Consider the following 20,026-nt stretch of genomic DNA (forward strand, 5'->3'; position numbering starts at 1 on the left):
AACTCCTAGGGGGTTAATTACTCTTACAGTAATTAATCTGACTGCCCCTCTGATTTCCTCTGTCTGCCAAACACCATATGGTGGCCATAAGCCTCCTCTCTGAGCCACCCTGGAAGATTACGATTAGGTGCCATAGCCCTAAGAAGAGAGAGAGACCAGTGGAGGGACTGTTGACAAGTCAGGAGAGGAGAAGCCATTTAGCACAACTAGGCCAGGAAGTTCAGACAATGTGTTCACTGCCTGAACACTGTAAACTATTGACAGGTAGTGCCTATTTGTGTGTATAATGCAGGGCTGGTCAGAATCACCAAACATTAATCAAGCGTGTGCTCAGTATAGGCACCCTGTATAGGTAATCAGTATAGCAAGTGTTTTAGGAAGATATGCACTGAAAGAGGTGTTTCCCTGCCCCCCAGGAGCTTGCAGTCTGCTTATAGAGAGCAAGCATAAATAAGTGCAGTTATTAAATAGTGATTTACTCATTCATTTATTCACTCATGCACACAGTCAGCTGTTTATTGGTAAATGCATTGCATCAGGCACCACTATTCCAGGTGCTGAAAGTGTAGCAGTGAATAATGAGAAGAAGGCTCTGCCCCTATGAAGCTGGTACTGGAAATACAAGCTCAGAACTGGGGTCAGAGACACTTAGAAACATCAGAGGACCCAATTTGTGGACGCTAATCAAACTTCAAATTCTGAAAAAATGGAAACTAGGTTCCCCTTCTGGAAGAAGTGGAGATGTCTGATTTTTGGTGTTTGGTTGAGACATCCTGGGCAGATAAATGGTAAAGCAACCTAGTGTTTCATAATGTGTCTCTCAAGCACTCACAGGGCAGTGCGTGGCCAGATGCTGCCACCGCTGCAGACAGTGAGGGCTGGGAATTCAGAGGAGTGCTCATACTGTGGGAGATTGGAACCTGGATTGTAACATCTTTTTTGCTAAGGACTTTGAATGTAAGTCATGAGTAAACACACCAACAGAGCCTTTTCCACATACACTATCTGATTGGATTCTTTCATCCTTTCAACAGATATTTTTGAGTGCCTACTATGTGCCAGCCTGTGCTAGGAACTGGAAACGCAGGTGGGACATTCCGACGTGTTCCCTGCTCTCCTGGTGCTCACCACCCCATGAGGTAGGCATTGATATTCCCATGTTGCTAATGAGGAAATGGGCATGACAGGAATATACCCTGAATAAGATCCACAGCCAGTTCCAACCTGCTTTTATCCATGTTGGGCCCCACCTTGACATTCACTACAATGGGTATGGCTATCCTATAGTATCAAAACAGTGTCCTCAGTTACATGGAAATGTTTTTAGACTTTCCACCTACTGAGTTATCTACGAATATAGGATTGAGGCCCAGCTCTGTTTAGATGGCAGCTATCAGAGACCCTTGGAAATTGGGAGCCATATTTGAGCCCATTTTGGACTTAAATTCTGCCAGTAATTCCATATTTAATTCTAATCAAAGAAGGAGCATGGGATTTGTGATTACAATATAATTAGCCTCTTTTGAATTTGAGCCCAGCACCACACAACTTGCAGCAAGTGGATAAGTTACTGAACCTCTCTGAGCCTCAGCTTCCACATCTGTGGAATGTGGCATGCAACACTGTCTTACAAGGTTAATATAATGTTCGCACATAGTTAATATTTACCAAAGACTTAGTGGAAGCAGCACAGGACAAGCATCTTATCATTACTCCTCATAACAATTTTTGAGGATAATTTTATCATGCTCATATTACAAATGAAGAAGTCAAGGTTTGGAGAACCTGACTAACTTGCCCAAGGTATACAGCTAGTAAATGACAGTATGGGACTCACACTCACATTTGTAACTGTGACTATCAGCCTAAGCCCCAAGGATAGAAAAAAAAGTCAGTAAATGTTTGCTTTCTTCCTTTTCTCAACATACTTCTGTGATCACCCTTAGCCCAGATTTATAGCATTATGTCTGCTTAGGTTGTTTGTTTTAACAACAGAGAATATATAAAATGTATAAGCCAAACTGGGGATTTATTTTATATTTGCATAAACTCAGAAGATGCCTTACCATCTCTTCATTTAATTATTCAGCCTATATTAATTGAGCACCTACCATGTGTCTGATAATGTGCTAGGTGCTTGCCACAGCTTTGCAACTTAACTGTCAGTTCTGTGGGGAGACAGGCAGTATCGTCATAAGTTGGACATCTGACCTAATGAGGAATATCTCAGGTGGAGTGACAGCAGTGTGGGGCAAGATCATAGACAGTTTAGAGAAGAAGTATAGTCAAGCCAGGGAAAAGCCATGTCCAGGCCATGGCAGGATGAGACTGCATTCCATGCACAGGTAGAAGTGGCATTCTGAGGGAGTTGGGGGTTGAGCTCTCCTGGGGTGTCAGGTACAAGGGTATGGGTGTCAGTGACGGGAAATCAGGAGCCAGATCATGGGAGGGAGGGAAGAATTTGCCCTTGATCCCTGATACAATGGAATGTGTCATTATCAAGTTTACACTTTGGTAAGAATCCTGCCTGCTGTGAGGCAAGCTACTGGAGAGGGAAAAGCTAGTGGGATGGAGACCAAGAAGGCTGCTATGGCAGAGGTCTCCATTATTGCCGACAAACATCTGGGTTGGAGAGAGTCAGTGGCAATGGAAAGGTCATGGTGTTGAAGTGGCAGAGCTATCAGGACTTGGTGACTGACATGATGTGGAAATGTGGGGAAGGAGAAATCTAGGGTAACTTTCTAGCTTGGGTGACTAGTGGACTGCAGTGCTGAGGAGGATGTAAGAGAAGCAGCTAGTGGGAGAGGTGGAGAGGGTACCTTTCTTTAGCATGAGGATTGTTTGAAGAGCTGTGGGACATCCAAGTGGAGATTTAAGGAGGCAGCTAAGTGCAAGTGTTCTGGGCTTAAGGATCCAATTTAGAAGCCACACTATGCAGATGATAATAAACCATGGGTGGCAGTGAAATTCCCAGAGAGGGATAATGTGAGTAGGAAAAGGGCATATCTCCAGGATAACTTTTTTTTATTAATGTACTTTCAGTTAATAAAGGCTACACTGTTAGGTTCTAAGGCCAGACTCATCTAAACATTAAAGTGGAAATAGACTTCACATTTATTTGTATTTTTTTTGATAAAGAATCTGAGAGTTTTATCTTTCTCCTCACATATGCCAAATTTTGCACTCTTGAGCATTACAAACATGTGACATGATGGTTCTTTTTATTCTGACATGTGTGTGGGACAGGAGGGATGTCATTAAACAAACACTTGGGAGGAGATTATTTGTCATCATTATGCCCAAGCTCACACCGCTGAAGCCAACAGCAGCCCTGGACCTCAGCCAATGTTGTCCTTACATGTGGTCTCCAAGATCAGCCAGGCTTCAGGGCCATGAAAGACAGAAGTCAGGCCTGCAGGAACTAGTAGCTCTGTCATCATATAAAATCTATAATACACAGGGTAATCTGACACCTATTTAGCAGTCTGCAAAATTATTATGCTTCTGCTGATCAGGCATCAATGGAAGGCATTTGACATAAATTATTATATTTAATACTACTTTAATATAGACTAATCAGATTTTTACAGTTCTTTCCTCTTTGAAAGTTATTCATTTACCTAATGCACAAGTATTTGTTGAGACTGTAACATATGCCATGCACTCTTCTGGGTCCTGAAGAGACAGACAAAATTTCTGCCCCCTTCTCCCCCTCAGTCAAGCTTGTACTGCAGGGTACAGTCACTGAACAATGGACTTTATCTGTAATGAGTAAGGATGTAAAGCTTCCCTTGACACTGTTTGCTGTCATTATGTCCCTTCATCAACACCCATGAATTAAAGGACACACATTCTAGGCCTCCAACAGCATTGTTGTCTTTGCCTCTTATTTTCCTCTGTCTCCCTGTAGAGGGCATTGCTTAAGGCCTTCCATTCATTGAACAGATATGGACTAGGCATCTATTTTGTGTATGTAGGCTCTGAGGATACAATAGTAAACTAGAAACAGTTTTTGCCCTTAGAAGCCCACACTCATCTCAGGTGTAGACACATAAATACAGCTGCCACAGAGGGAAAAGTGCTGGTATCTGAGCCCCTATAGGCTGATGTGATGGCCCATAGAGAAGCACCTGGTTCTGGCAAGTGACAGGGGTTGGAGAGAGGAGCCCCTTCAGGCAGAGGGAGCATGGCAAGCACAGGAAACCACAAGCTACTGGGCATGGCTGGAACATTGAGTGTGGGGGGGGGAGGTGGGAAGATGTGATTAAACATACAGAAAAGTGAACATTATCATAAGAATCCAGTTCGATGAGTATTCACAAACTGAACATGCTTATATAACCAGCATCCAGAGTAAGGGTGCTCCCAGCACCTGCAGAGGACCCCACACATCCCCTTCTAGTCGCTACCCATCCCCAAGAGTAACTACTAACTAGACATCGAACAGCACAGATGGTTTTATGTCTGTTTTGGTACTATGTGTGGATAGAATCATACTTTGTACATTCTCTTGTGCCTGGTTTCTTTTGCTCAATATAATGTTTAAGAGATTCATCATTATTCATTTTCATTTCCATACAACGTTCCATTGTGTGAACATATCCTGTGTTTCTCCATTTTGCTGGTAGAAATCTGGGTAGCTTCCAGTTTGGAGGAATTCTGAGTACTGCACTGGGCCTTCTAGTCTGGCTTTGGGGAGCATGTGCATCTTTTCTAGTGTGTGTTTGCTGCCTATGAAGTTGCGGAGTCAGGAGGATATGTGGAAAGCTCTAGTATACCAGTTTTCCAAAAATAGTTCTATCCATATACACTCCCACAGACATTATGTGAGTTCCAGTTCCTCCACAGCCTTGCCAACACTTGACCTTTTTTTTTAAAGTCATTCTGGTGGATGTATACTGGTATCTTATTGTGGTTTAAAATTGCATTTTCCTGAAACCTAATGAAGCTGAGTGCCTTTTCAAATGTTTCCAGGCCTTTGGATATAGTTATAGGTAAAGTTTCAGTTCTGGTCTTTTGCCCATATTTCTATTAGATTCTCTGTGAAAGGTGGGAAGAGGAATTGTTAATACTGCTTTCCTAACCAAGAGTGACCCAGGAATAGCATATCCAGGTGCTTACCAGCCCCATCCTCACCTCCACGATGAGGCAGAGCTGGCAGCCCATGGACTCTGATCTTGGGGTGTTGGAAAGGTCCCAGTGAGGGGACAATGCCTATGCTACCTTTGGGAGAGTCAGCCCCTCCAAAGCTCTGGCTTTGACATCAGAGATCCACCTGCCCAGGGAAGGAGAGAGGTTGATACAGGAAGGATGAGGAAGGGATAGTTGTCAGCAGATGGCAGGAGCACATGTGGGAACCAGCTGATGAGCTGGGAATGAACTTTTACCCATCTGGGTGAAGGGGGAACTGACATCTGAACTGTCCCTCCTTTGGGCAAGGCCCTGAGCATGGAAGCTTCTTTTGCATTGTCTTAGTCCTCAGTTCCTCTTTATGGGATAGGTAGTATTGTGCCACTTTTACCTGTGAGGAAACTGGGTTCAATGACCAAGAGAAGCCCTCATGAAGGCCACCCACTGGTTCATGGAGGAGCTGGGCTGGACCCCAGCCCTGCCCCACACCACTGCACAGGGAGCAGTGTGTGTGTGGGTGTCTGGGCATTGGCATAGCCACCTGACTGTGCCCTTTGCTGCTAATCCACAGCGCCTGTTCCTTAGGATCAGCTGAAGTTCTTCATCCCATATTTGAGATTTTTAAAAAGTGGAGCCCCATGAATCATTCAACCACAGTATACCACCTGCTTCCACTTTGATGAGGAGGAAGAAGTTGGAACCTGAACTTGAGCATAGAGAGGAAAGACAGAGGCCTGCAGCCTGCCTGGAGCTCTCCATTGGCACTGCCAGCCATTCTGTGGAGGGTTGTTTGCCCTCCCCATAGAGACTCTGGGGGGTTGGGTGGAGCAGGTGCCTGGGGTCACTGGACTGGATGGTGGCTTCTCAGCAGGGGCATAGGACTCATGTGCTCCTACCTCGGTCTTGCAGAGTGATGTCATGCGCAGACCAGCAGAGGGCTCCATGAGGATTTATAGAAGATGCCCCGAGTCTCCGCACCCTTGGTGCTGCTTCCCGTGTGGCTTGTGATGGTCACCTGCAGTCCCCAAGCCTTGAGGATTGGTAAGTGCTGTTCAAACAGCACCCCAGGGGCATCCTGACCACGGGTGATACCCCTTCTCATTACCCCAGGTGTCCACAGGGGACATATGACCCTGTACTATGTTCCCTCTCATTTGGCTGGGCCTGGGCAGTGGGGCTGGTGCAGCTGACAGGTCACAGCTCTAATATGGTCAACCTGCCTAGCTCCCACTGCCAGAATAAAAGATGCTGATAAGTACCCATTGTAGCCTGTGACCAACAGCCTAGCACATGAAAGGGACAGCTGTTAGGTGAGGAAGAGGGTGGGAATGGCCCAGGGGATTCCAAATACAGGGCTAGAGATCAGAGAATAGAGGGGATCTCTTCTCTGGTCAAGCTAAGAAGTCTTCCTAAAGGGTGTGCTTTGGATGAAGCCAGAGAATCCTTTGGGTGGCTCTGGCCCACTGCTTGTCAGGGCCCTTGACTTGGTGGTATCTGCTTTCCCTAATCTGGTTCTGGAGAGGGAGAGCCAGGTCACTGTAGTGACGCATGTACCTGCTGCTCTCTTCCTCATCCTACTTGCTATGGGACAGTGCTACTCCTTGCCTCATCAGCCCTCCCATCCCTGGAAGGAGGGAAGGAGGCCTAGCTCCACATGGAATCCAGGAATGCCTAGGGAATCAAGTGCTGCTTTCCCCCCACTGCCCCAACCCACTCAGAACTGAGCAAGGCTAGTAACTGTAGACCAAGGCATCACCGACCTGAGTCCTGATGACACGGTTTCAGCTGCAGGGGCAGGAGACATTTCAGTCCAGCATACACCATGTTGGGTGGGATCTGATGGCCTGGGACAGATGTGGGGTGTGGGGTTTGTGGGGGCTGGGAGCATCTGCATGTGTGCGTGTATATAGATAGATAGATAGATAGATAGATAGATGATAGATAGATAGATAGATAGATAGATAGATAGATAGAGAAGGGGGGGTCAATGTGGACAGACTAGTGGCACACAGCAGTGAGTCATCCTGAGAGGTAGGTTGTATGTCACATGAAGGCCTGCCTGTCCAACAGCAGGCCCCCTGGGGCAATGCTAGGGAAGAGCCCCAGAGGGACCCAGACACCAGGCAGGCTATCCAGACAGGTACCCACCTGAGGAAGGCAGGAAGTAATACTATAAGCAAGGCAGGATCCTGGATTCTGAACTTATCCTAAGAGGGTTAGAGGCTGATTTAGAATGAAGATGTCATGACACTGAGTCTCAGGGAACTGGCTTAAAGCCCCAAATCAGAGGGGCTGGTCCTGAGGTCTCAGAAGTTGGAATAATGGTGGTAGGCAGAGGCAAGCCAAGAGTTGAGGCTCTGGCTAGGGCCAGCGTCCCACTGGAGTCTGCGAGCTGCTCCAGGGTGCCTTCTTGGCACATAGTTCCACTCATGGGCAGAGGCAGTGGGTGGGAGTCAGAACTGTGGGTAGATGGCTCAGTTCTCCTGCTCAGCCTGTCCTGGGCTTACCACGCTGCATGCTTAAAAAAAAAAAAAAGAGGAACCGAAAACAAAATCTTCCCTCCCTCTTCCCCATTCCTTTCTACAGAAACTTCAAGATCTAATTTAATTATGCTTAACCACAATGCAAAATGGTTTATACCCTTAAGATGCTTAATTTGTAAGACACCTACAGTTATTCAGCAATTGCTACAAGGTTTTCTCCTCTGTAAATGAGCAAGTAAAGTGGTAACCCATCAATTTCCATTTGTTGCTAATGGGAAGCAGAAGTGGATGGAGCCAGAATTGGCAGTGCCTCAGGGCCTCGACTCCCTTGGCACTTGTTCTCCTAGAGGGAAGCAGAAAGTGGAGCTGACAAGTTCCTTTCTTACCTGCTACATTGACAACAGGGGGCCTCAAAGGGACCCTCATAATCTCAAACCCATGTGTGGAGCATTGTTTGTCCTGCTCTGTCAAGACTGCCGGACCTCAGTTTTGGTTCATGCCAGGCCACATGTGACTGATTTCCAGCCAGGAGCCTTGCTGGCTGGCAAGGTGAAACTGGGTCTAATCTTCTGCAATGGCCACCTTCCAACCTCCAGCCCCAGAACAGATGTAGATGATTACAAGACCAAGGCTGCACAAAGGGACCAGGAATCTCTGAGAAGTTGCCCGCCTGCTCCATTCTCTGTGCTGCTGCTCCCCTGGTGATATATGGATGTTTGTAGCTGTACCAGTTACCTTGTTTTGGGATTGCTGTGTTTCATTGAAGTGAGGCACAAATTAGAGATATAGCCAAATTATCTATTACAACATTCGGTGTTTAATGAATAAATAAGGTTTTGTGTGAGAGAAAGGGATTTTATTGATGACTGTGAGGCTGCCCCCATAGACGCCCCAGTCTCTCACATATGTGTCAGCCTCTTCAGTCATTGATCTGAAAATGTTTTTTGATTTTGCTTTTATCCCTCCGAGTCCTCTGGGACATGAGTTTGGGAGCCTCAAGTTAATAAATGTTCTGAGAAGACCCCACCCCTTCTCTACAGCCCTCCATGATTTAAAGGGATCATTGAACACCTTAAAGCAAAAAAGAATTCTAAGGATTCCATTTTCCAACCTGCTTATTTCACAGATGAGGAAGGTGGCCCAAAGGAGGCAGTGATTTGGCCCAGGTAACACAGCAAGTAGGTGGCCAAGCTGGTGGCCGTCAGCACTGGCTGGACCCCATCAGTTTGCTTGACTCCTTGCTGCCCACCAATGGATTTCCTTAGCCAATAGGGAAGCAGAGCCCTTTCATCAGAATACGAAGGTCATTGTCTTTTGTAGTTTCCTTCTATCCTGTCTCTGACTTTAGTAATTGTTACCCTTGCCCAAAAACATTGTGTATTCAGTATTTGTCAGTCAAATGAATGCTGGGTTTTTCAGCTGCCTCCTGTCTCAGATACACCAGAGAGGTTTCCTCAGGGTTTACCCATCTGCCTTCTGTGCCTGGGGAGCTCTTCCTCACATTCTATCTTCTCTGTCAGAAAAACTTCTACTCTTCCTTCATCATCACCATCATTGGCTTCAGTAGCCCTTCCTCTGCAAAGATCTTCCCTCATATCACCTTGTCCTTCTCAGGAAGAAATCATCTTTTTCCTACCTTTCTCCCATCTCCCATGTTTCAGCACTCACTGGGTTTTGCTGTAATTATGATGGTACTGTGTTTTCCCAACAGACTCTGAATGGCATAGGGGAGCAGCCACCTGACACAGTGCCCAGTGCATGCAAGGCCTTACACAAACTCAGTGAATGTAATGGTGGAAGAATCCATGGGCTTTGAATGACCTGGTTCTCCAAGAACATGTTTAATATTGTTGGTTTAAACTACTTTCTCTGGTCTTATGTGTGCTAACAGGTATCATATTTTTGGACTCTAAGATGCACCCCCCTTACCCTGAAAATTTGGGAGGAATATGGTTGTTAATGCTGCTGTTGAGTTCTGTTTACATTTACATTGGTGAAATATTATGTTATTTATGTTGTTAAATATTTACCACATTTTTTGCTTCAAAAAATTTTTCCCTATTTTCCTCCTCTAAAACCTAGGTGCTTCTTATGGTCCAAATTTTAAAAGAGGGAATGGAAATGGGCTGAAGATCCTTATTGGATTCTAATGCAAATGTTGGCTACAATCTGAAAACAAGGATTCCCTTTTTCATTCAGCACTTCACTCAATGAGCATTTTTTGAGGGACAAACCCTGAGGGTATGGCATGGAACAACGGTAATTACCATGATAACTCCCACTGGGAAAGGCCTTACACTCTCTCAGTTACTGTGCTAGGCGTTTCACATGTTTCAAGCAATCTTCATGCTACACATGAAGAAATGGAAGCTGGAAGATTTTCAGTAACTCGTCCAAGGTCGCCACACAAATACTGAAGTTTGAATATGTCTCCAAAGCTGTCTCTCCTTTGCTCTGTGGCAGCTAGTACACCCCTAGAGACATTTGGGATAGTCCACTAATCACAATAGTTGCATTAAATATATAGGGTTCTACCTGGTAAAGGGATTGAAAAATGCAGTCATTATTGCTAGTCTTTTGTTCTTTGATTATTTTACCTACAAATAATTTCCTAAGGACACAAAGCCCGCCTGACAGATGAGGACACTGAGGCCTGGGGTTTCTGAGCCTCAGTCCTGGCAGAGCAGAGCCCTGCTCTCAAGGGTGGCATTACATACACCTGTGGCTCTTGCAGCAGTTGCATCTGTTTCTTGTTCAAGTTTTCCCTGTATGGTGAAGAGAAACAGGAAGAATTTGGATTTACTTGACACTATGCCTTCCCTAGGAACTAATGTTCCTAGGACCCACAAGTACTTTACAGCTACCGTTTTTTACTTAGTTGCTTAGAGACAGTGCTAAAAATGGAACATTTAACTGTTGTAAAGATAACAATAATAAGAGAATTGGGGGCAAGAGGAAAGACAATAACCACTGGTTTCTGATCCTATTCTGCTGTGCATTATGTACATCTGACATGTGGAAATCCAAATATACCAGCTGAATTCTGTGCTTTGCAGACAATTCACTGTGGGGTTTTTGAGTAGTGGCCTCCTTTTAATAATGTTAGCATGTGATGCAATTTATGAAATTTTGATTGACATGTATGTTTTCATCTCTTTTCCAAAATAGATGGGCACCCATATGGGCAATGAATTGGTCTTCCATAGTAGTAACAAATGTACATTGATGACTTTCATATGTCATCTGGAGAGGGAATATAGAAAGATTCCTGGGACACAAATTTCTCCCCTGGTAATCACCTTAGGGAGTCTGTGTCTTTCTTATTGTGTCTGTGCTCCTGGGTCTAGCATGGTGCCTGCCTGTAGCAGGTGCTTCGTAAATTTTGCTAGATGAATTATCTAAAGGCAAGTTATGAGTCTTCAGTTGACCTTTCAGTTTTCAAATTTCTCTTCCCCCAGGTATTGGTTAGTGCTCAGAAGTGCCAACCAAGTTTATTTAACAATACATGTACAGAATATGCAATTAGGAGAGTAAATATTTTGCCAGAAAAAGAAGTCCTTGTGTATATCTGCATGCGTGCCTCACAAGGCTGTCTCTTCTCTCTTCCTTGCCCCATCCTTGCCTCTCATCTGCATCCTCAGGGATCAGGACAGGCTTCACTGCAGTTAGAGAGGCATCCAGGCAGTGTGCTATATGGAGTCACTCAGCCCACACAGTCACATCTGACTTCAACTATGGCTTGGTCTTCCCAGAGGACCACACAGGATGATTTCAAGACATTTATCTTCTCTCTCTCAACTTTTCTATGTGTGAACTACAACCTTAGACCATTATCTCTTTTGCCGAGAATTAAAGAATGAATTAGGCCTAGACACTCCATTTGACCAATAAGAAAAACTAGAGCCCCAATAAGGAGAAGTGAATTGGCAAAAGCCCCTTTGGTAGTGCCAGGACTCCTGACTCTCAACTGCCTGGACATACTCATTCCATGGTTTGCACATGTTCTTATACACATGTTAATTTAATTTCCCCAACAACCTATAAGGCACAGCATATGGAAGAGGAACCTGAGGTCCACAGAGTTTGTGACTTGCCAGTGTTCATATGGAGGGGAGTGGTAGCCTCAAAACAAAGAGAGGAGAAGGCATCTGTCAGAGAGGGGCACTGGGTGAACAAGTAGAGTCAGAAGGCCGCCCTGACAGTGGAATCCTCAATAGCCTGTTGGTTGTACATCCTTGACGGATGAGGACTCAAAGCTACCAGGACCAGTGTGTCAGAACCCAAGACCTCACAAAATCAGGCCAAGCTAAAGAGAACAGGCAAGCAACAGTGACGGACATTATGTTTTCCCAAACATATCATGACTGATCGCTGGGGAGAAACTGGGAAAGGCTCCAGTAGCTGTTGTTTTGGGCATGAAGGGAAGGGGCTGCTGTTTCCTAACTAAAAGTCCTAGATAATAACTAATTTTTTCAAATAATTTTGGTCTGTAGCTGCCACTTGTGTTCACTTGTGCTGCTGTGGTCTGGTTTTCCTGGGCTCTCACTTTGCCTGCCCTACATGAGATGGTCTGACAGGATCTGCTGCTGCTCAGTGAAGCCCTGCCTGGCAGAGGTACACATGGGGTTAGAAGAACAGTCATGGTGACATTTCATCAGAATTTCAAAAACCCATCTTCAGGTCTGTGTTTACAGAGTCTTGGGAGGGGAGTGAGCCATTAACAAGCTCTGGAGAAAGTTTGGTTTGATGTGAAAGAATGTTTGCCAGACAAATGGAATAGGCTGCATTGGACACTGAGGTCTCCACAGCTGAGATGACCAACCATGGTTAGGGTGGGCAGGGATTTCTGCATCAAATGCAGGTTGAACCTGTTACCTCTAAGACACCTTTTAACCTGGGATTCTGTGACAGTGCATTACTGTCCATGAGAAGATCCTCTGGTCTGTTTTCATACTGTCATAGGGAGGTATTTGTTATCATTGTGTCCTCATTAACAACCACTGCTAAGAGCCTAGAATGGAAGCAGCCATCTGCCTAATTTAAGCCATGACCCAATTTGGCCCCAATTGCTTGGGGAGGCCAGATAAAGACATGAAGCCCTACTTATCCCTTTTGTTCCCCTGTCATAGGCCTACTGGGGTGCATCCTTTCTCCTCGTGGCCTCTGATAGGGAGCTGGGGGAGCACAGGTGGTGATGGAGGCCCCAGTGTTAGTGAGCTTGAGTGGGGAGGGGCTCGGATGTGTGCAACAGAGTCCGTGTGCCCCACACACCCACATAGCTCAGCTGCAGGCAAGACTGTGGTCACACATAGCTCTCATTCACCTGGGTGGGCAGGTGCATGTTCCAATTAGGAAGGCTGGACCCCGGCTGCTGGGGGTGCTGGGTGGCAGGAGACTGCAGACAGCTGTCGGGCTACCCAGTGGCTCATCTGTGTCTTTTTGGTGTGTGTTTCTTCTCATTGAGCTGAGTGATGGGGCCCAGTCAGCTTGTGGGCCAGATTGGCAAAGCACATGAAGCCCACACTGATGGGCATGTGCAGAGGGAACAGAGCCCAGACCAGGCAGGCTCCAAGCATGCAGCCTTAGTGTGTACATGTCTGGGGAGGCAGGCAGAGCATGGGGCTCTTTCCAGTTGATACTCTCTGTCAGTGCCACCCTCTCAGAGGAGAGGTCCAATGTTCTGAGACTCTACCCCAGGGTGGACTTTAGCCACTGCTCTGTCAGCTCCTCTCACTCCCTGGGCTCTTGCTGAGGAAACCCAGGTAACTGGAGGTGAGTGCCCATCTGGGGCAGCCCATGAGAAAGTCCCACATGTGTTTACCTCTCTCTTGATCTCTTCTGCACTGACTCACCCAGATGTCTTACGTGGCTTTTCCAAGCCGATATAGGTCTGGAGGGCAGGGGATAAATGGAACCAGATGTATCACAGGGAGCACTAGGGTTGGCTCTGGAAAGCTCCAGCATGGTTGAATTCAATGCCAGAGCATGGACTCTAACAATACTCCCTGGGCTTGAATCTGAGCTCCACCCTGTTGCGCGTGGGTCACCGGCCAGCAGTGACCACGGAACACTGTGGATGGCTCGACAATAAACACGCGAGAAATAACAACATGCACAGAGACAGACTAGTTTCTGTGGGGAAGTAGGGACGAAATGGCCACCCCCTAGTGGGGGAGCGCGCTGATTTACCGTCCATACCTGCTTTTATTAGGCTCATTTTGCATAATAATTCAGGCAAAGTACAGTACTCATTAGGGGAAGTAACAAAGAACTCTGCCGGTCTATTGAGTTGGGGGGTCAAAGAGCTGTAAGGCTGAGGAACAAACTAGCTTCCTCCTAAGACCCTCCTCATTCAACTGAGAGCATTCTTGAACAAAGAAGGTTTCACAGTAATTTACATGTTCTTTCTTAGGCCTGATCACCCCGGGAAATCCGCACTTCCCAGTACCGAGCTGTACTACCCCGTCATTGTTTCAGGCTTAGGTGGAGCGCGGGAACTAAGGCCACCGAGAGATAAGGAGATTTTCTTCCGGACGCTGAGAACTCAGACTTTGTCAAAGCCGAGGAGTGAGGGTCCATCACCCCCCTTTTGCTGCAGCCCCCCAAGTCCTTCTTTTGGGGGACCTCCCAAAGTGATCGTGCCTGGCTTGGGTTGTTCCCCCCGTGGGGAATCTTACCCGTCTTTGGCTAACCGACCAAGCTTTTGGGGGTTCAGTTATGAACAAAGCAGCAGAAGCAGCATTCCTGCCAGGAAGATAAGCTTTTGTCTCCTTGCTGGCTCACGGTTCCAAGGGCGTTCCCTTAGCCTTAGCTAGGCAGGGGTTTCAGCCTCTGATACCAGTCAGGGCGGTTCCCAACACCACCCTTTATTAGTCATATGACCTTAGGCAAGACCTTATTCTTAGTTTACCTATGACATGGGTAACAGTAGTAACTACCTCATGTTTTTAGGATATTTTAATAGTCACTACATAGAAAGCACTTAGAACAGTGTTGGGCATATAGGAAGTGCTAGGAAAGTAACATCTGTTATTATGAAGAGCCCCACTGGGACACCTTGTCTCAATCTCTTAGCCTCCCCTTGCCTGGAGCACACTTCTATTCCTCCACCAAATGATGTCTCTTTCCTTTTTCTTTCTTTCAAGATTTTATTTATTTATTTATTTATTTATTTATTTATTTTTAGACAGAGGAGAAGGGAGGGAGAAAGAGAGGGAGAAAAACATGAGAAACATTAATGTGTGGTTGCCTCTTGTGTGCCCCCTGTTGGGGACCTGGCATGTAACCCAGGCATGTGCCCTGACTGGGCATTGAACCAGCAACCCTTTTGTTGGCAGGCCAACGCTCAGTCCACTGAGCCACACCAGTCAAGACTCTTTTCTTTTTCTAAATCCTGCTTTAAGTTGATCTTTTTCTAGGAGCTAAGAATCCCTACCTGGATCAGAAAGCTCTTCCTTTGAGAATTCTCAGAGTTCAGGAGGTATGCGCACTCACACAGCCATGCATGTGTTGCACTATCTGCATTGGTACATACCCATCTTATTTTGCAAACATTTTTTAAAAAAGTTATTTGTACTCCATTTGCCCCACAGGCCTAAGAGTGCCCTGCAAGACTGAATTCTATCTTCTCTACTTCCCAGTGTCATGGGCTTTCCACACTGGAGTAATGGTCCCAGGTAATGGATCTGCATGATCTTCCACCTGAAAAACTGCCCTAAGCCCCATGTCTTTATCTAACCACCTATTTCTCTCTTCCTTTACAGTGAGACTCTGCAAAAGAATTGCCTATTCAATTGTCTTCTTTCCTTTCTTCTTTCACCTCCCATCAGAATTTTATTGCCACCAATCATGCCCTTGCTAAGTCTAGTCATCTGTCCCCCAGACTCCCTTTGCTAGCAGCAGCTGACAGTCTTTCACTGTCTCTTTCTTGAAACACTTCTTCTCTTGGCTTCTGGGCCACACTGCATCTTGGTTCTTGCATTGCCTCACTGGTCACTTCTTCTTAGTCTCTTCTGCTACCTTCCAATGCCTTCTCATCTCATGTCAGAGTTAAAGATAAAGTCCTTACAATGTCCTACAAGGCCCTCAATGGCCTGTCCCATTATCTTGTTACTTTTCATTCTCATATTACCACTCTCCTCTTGCTCACTCCATAACAACCCCAGCCCCAATGGCTTCCTTTCTTCTTTTAGATACACCAAGTGTGCACTCACCTCAGAGCTTTTGCACTTGCTGTTCTCTCTGTCTAGATATCTGCAAAGTTAACGCTCTCGCTTCCTACAGGTCCTTTCCTCTCCCCATCCCTCTCACCCTCTTCCTTGCTTTATTTTTTCTGCAGCACTATTACCATCTGATAAACTGGTTCTATTTGTTTATTGTCTGAGTCTTCTCATAAGGAAAAGCCCTTGTTTTGTTTAGTTCTTTGCTGTTTCCCCAGCATATAAGACAGGGCCTGGTGTAGAGTAGGTGCTTTGTTAAATATCTACTAAATGGATGAATCATGCAAACACAAGGGAAGTCCCAAAGGAGCTTCAAATCCAAAAGGTATTGAAAAGCAAAGAGTACAACGGTCTCATTTGACACAAAAAGTATTATTTTTTTACTTTTAAAAATTTATTTATTGATATTTATTTTTTTAGTATATGTTATTGATCATGCTATTACAGTTGTCCCAGTTTTCTCCCTTGTCCCCTTCCACTTGGTACCCATTCTCTCTAGAAATCTCCCCGATCTTAGTTCATGTCCATGGGTCGTGTGTATAAGTTCTTTGGCTTCTCCATTTCCTATACTATTCTTCACATCTTCCTGTCTATTTTGTATCTACCATTTCTGCTTCTTATCCCCTGAGCCTTTTCCCCCATTCTCCCCCCTCCCCTTCCCAGCCAAATGATCTCCATATCTATGATTCTGTTCCTGTTCTGCTTGTTTGCTTAGTTTGCTTTTTAGATTCAGTTGTTGATAGTTGTGAATTTGTTGCCATTTTAATGTTCACAGTTTTGATCTTCTTTTTCTTATACAGTTCCCTTTGACATTTCATATAATAATGGCTTGATGATGATGAACTTCTTTAGTTTTATCTTGTCTGGGAAGCAGTTTATGCCCTTCCATTCTAAATGATAGCTTTGCTAAATAGAGTAATCTAGGTTGTAGGCCCTTGCTTTTCATCACTTTCAATACTTCTTGCCAGTTCTTCTAACCTGCAAAGCTTCTTTTAAGAAATCAGCTGACAGTTTAATGGGTACTCCTTTGTAGGTAATTCTCTGCTTTTCTTTTGCTGCTTTTAAGATTCTCTTTTTATATTTAACCTTTGGCATTTTAATTATGATGTGTCTTGATGTAGCCCTCTTTATGTCCAACTTGTTTGGGACTCTCTGTGCTTCCTGGACTTGTATATCTATTTCCTTTACCAAATTAAGGGAGTTTCCTTTCATTATTTTTTCAAATGGGTTTTCAATTTCTTACTCTTCCTTTTCTTCTTCTGTCACCTCTATGATTCAGATATTGGTTTATCTGGAGATGTTCTAAAGGCTCCTTATTCTATCCTCATTTTTTTAAAATTCTTTTTTCTTCTTGTTATTCTGATTGAATGCTTTTTTAAAATTTTATTTTAATCATTGTTCAATTACAGTTTTCTCCTTTTTACTCCCAATCCAGCCCCCCCTCCCTCCCCTCCCCACTTTCCTCCCATTACCACCCTCCCCTTAGTTTATGACCATGTGTCCTTTAAGTTTGTTCCCATGAACCCTTCCCACTGTCCCCTGAAATTCCCTCTACTCTCTTCTGTGGGCACTGTCATCCTGACCTCTATTTCAGTGTCTTTGATTATATTTTGCTTGTTTCTTTGTTTTGTTGTTTAGGATCCTGTTAAAGGTGAGATCATATGTTATTTGTCTTTCACTGCCTGGCTTGTTTCGCTTAGCATAATCTTTTCCAGCTCCATCCACGCTCTTGCAAAGGGTAGGAGCTCCTTCTTTCTTTCTCCTGCATAGAATTCCATTGTGTAAATGTACCATAGTTTTTTGATCCATTCATTAACTGATGGGCACCTAGGTTGCTTCCAGCTCTTGGCTATTGTAAATTGTGCTGCTATGAACATTGGGATACATAGGTTCTTTTGGATTGGTGTTTCAGTGTTCTTAGGACAGAGTCCCAGCAGTGGAATCGCAGAGTCAAAAGGCATATCCATTTTTAGTTTTCTGAGAAAGTTCCATGTTGCTTTCCATAGTGGTTGTACCAGTCTGCAATCCCACCAACAGGGCACTAGGGTCTCCTTTTCTCCATAACCTCTCCAACACTTGTTGTATGTTGCTTTCTTTATGATGGCCATTCTGTCTGGTGTGAAGTGGTATCTCATTGTGGTTTTAATTTGCATCTCTGTGGTAGCTAGCGATATTCATGTGTCTTTGGATTTTCTGTATGTCCTCCTTGGAGAAGTGTCTGTTTAAGTCCTTTGCCCACTTTTTAATTGGATTCCTTCTCTTCTTAGAGTGCAGTCTTGTAAGTTCTTTATGTATTTTAGAGATTAAACCCTTGTCTGAGGTGTCATTGGCAAATATGTTTTCTCATACAGTTGGTTCTCTTTCAATTTTGATATTGTTTTCTTTAGCTGTGCAGAAGCTTTTAATTTTGATGAGGTCCCATTTCTTTATTCTTTCCTTTATGTCCCTTGCTCTAGGGGACATGTCAGTAAAAAAATTTCTGAGTGAAATATCTGAGATTTTCCTACCTACGTTCTCCTCTAGGACTTTAATGGTGTCACGTTTTATATTTAAGTCTTTTATCCACCTTGAATTTATTTTTGTATATGGTGTAAGTTGGTGCTCAAGTTTCATTTTTTTTGCACGTGGCTGTCCAGTTCTCCCAACACCATTTGTTGAAGAGGCTATTTTTACCCATTTTATGTTGCTTCCTCCTTTGTCAAATATTAATTGACCATAGAGACTTAGGTTTATTTCTGGGCTCTCTGTTCTGTTCCATTGGTCTATGTGCCTGTTTTTATGCCAGTACCAGGCTGTTTTGATTACAGTGGCCTTGTAGTATAGTTTAGTATCAGATATTGTGATCCCTCCTACTTTACTGTTCTTTCTCAAAATTGCAGCAGCTATTCAGGGTCGTTTATAATTCCATATAAATTTTTGAAGTGTTTGTTCTATGTCTGTGAAATATGCCCCTGGTACTTTAATGGGAATTGCATTGAATGTGTAAATTGCTTTGGGTAGTATGGACATTTTGATGATATTAATTCTTCCAATTCCTGAACATGGTATATGTTTCCATTTGTTTGTGTCTTCCTTGATTTCTTTCCTGAGTGTTATATAGTTTTCTGAATACAGGTCTTTTACCTCTTTGGTTAGGTTTATTCCTAGATATTTTATTTTTCTTTTTGCTATTTCAAATGGGATTTTTTCCTTGATCTCTGCTTCTGCTGTTTCATTGTTGGTGTACAGAAATGTGTTTGATTTCTGCATATTGACTTTGTATCCCGCTGTTTTGCCAAATTCATTTATTAGGTCAAGCAATTTTTTGGTAGAGTCTATAGGATTTTCTATGTATACTATCATGTTATCTGCGAACACTGACAGTTTTGTTCCCTCCTTTCCGATTTGGATGCCTTTTACTTCTTTTTCTTGTCTGATTGCTGTGGCTAAAACTTCCAGTACTATATTGAATAGAAGTGGTGAAAAGTGGACAGCCTTGTCTTGTTCCTGATCTTAGTGGAAAAGAGTTTAATTTTCGCCCATTGAGTATGATGTTGGCTGTAGGTCTCTCATATATGGCCTTTATTATGTTGAGGAATGCTCCCTCTATTCCCACTTTGCTGAGTGTTTTTATCATGAATGGGTGCTGTACCTTATCAAATGCTTTTTCTGCATCAATTGATATAATCATGTGGTTTTTGTCTTTGCTTTTGATTATGTGATGTATTACATTCACTGACTTGCGAATATTGAACCATCCTTGCATCCCTGGAATGAATCCCACTTGGTCATGGTGTATGATCTTTTTAATGTATTGTTGGATGTGGTTTGCTGGTATTTTGTTGAGGATTTTAGCGTCAATGTTCATCAGTGATATTGGCCTGAAGTTTTCTTTCTTCGTTGTGTCTTTATCTGGTTTTGGAATTAGGATGATGTTGGCCTCATAAAAAGAGTTTGGGAGACTCCCATCTTTTTGGATTTTTGGAATATTCTGTGAAGGATAGGGGTTAGCTCTTCCTTAAATTGCTTTGTATAATTCTCCTGTGTAACCATCTGGTCCAGGGCTTTTGTGTGCTGGGAGTTTTTTGATTACTGCTTCAATTTCTTTTGTTTTTATTGGTCTGTTCAGGCTTTCTGCTTCTTTTTCATTGAGTTTTGGAAGATTACATTTTTCTTGAAATTTGTCCATTTCACCTAGGTTTTCAACTTTCTTGG

At 44.1% G+C, this 20,026-nt stretch overlaps 1 protein-coding gene across 1 annotated transcript in view; it reads left to right on the forward strand.

The window, feature by feature from the left end:
• The window catches only part of GRIK4 (glutamate ionotropic receptor kainate type subunit 4), a 508,786-nt gene that overhangs the window by 185,524 nt on the left and 303,236 nt on the right, over nucleotides 1–20,026 (forward strand). The window contains exons 2-3 of the mRNA XM_045860306.1: nucleotides 1,035–1,139; nucleotides 6,040–6,171. Coding sequence (XP_045716262.1) covers nucleotides 6,090–6,171 — 82 coding nt within the window. The 5' untranslated portion in view covers nucleotides 1,035–1,139; nucleotides 6,040–6,089. The remainder of the gene's footprint in view (nucleotides 1–1,034; nucleotides 1,140–6,039; nucleotides 6,172–20,026) is intronic.

Source organism: Phyllostomus hastatus, unplaced genomic scaffold (genome assembly GCF_019186645.2).
Source record: "Phyllostomus hastatus isolate PE091 unplaced genomic scaffold, TTU_PhHast_1.1 phas_scaffold_193, whole genome shotgun sequence".
NCBI lineage: Eukaryota > Metazoa > Chordata > Mammalia > Chiroptera > Phyllostomidae > Phyllostomus > Phyllostomus hastatus.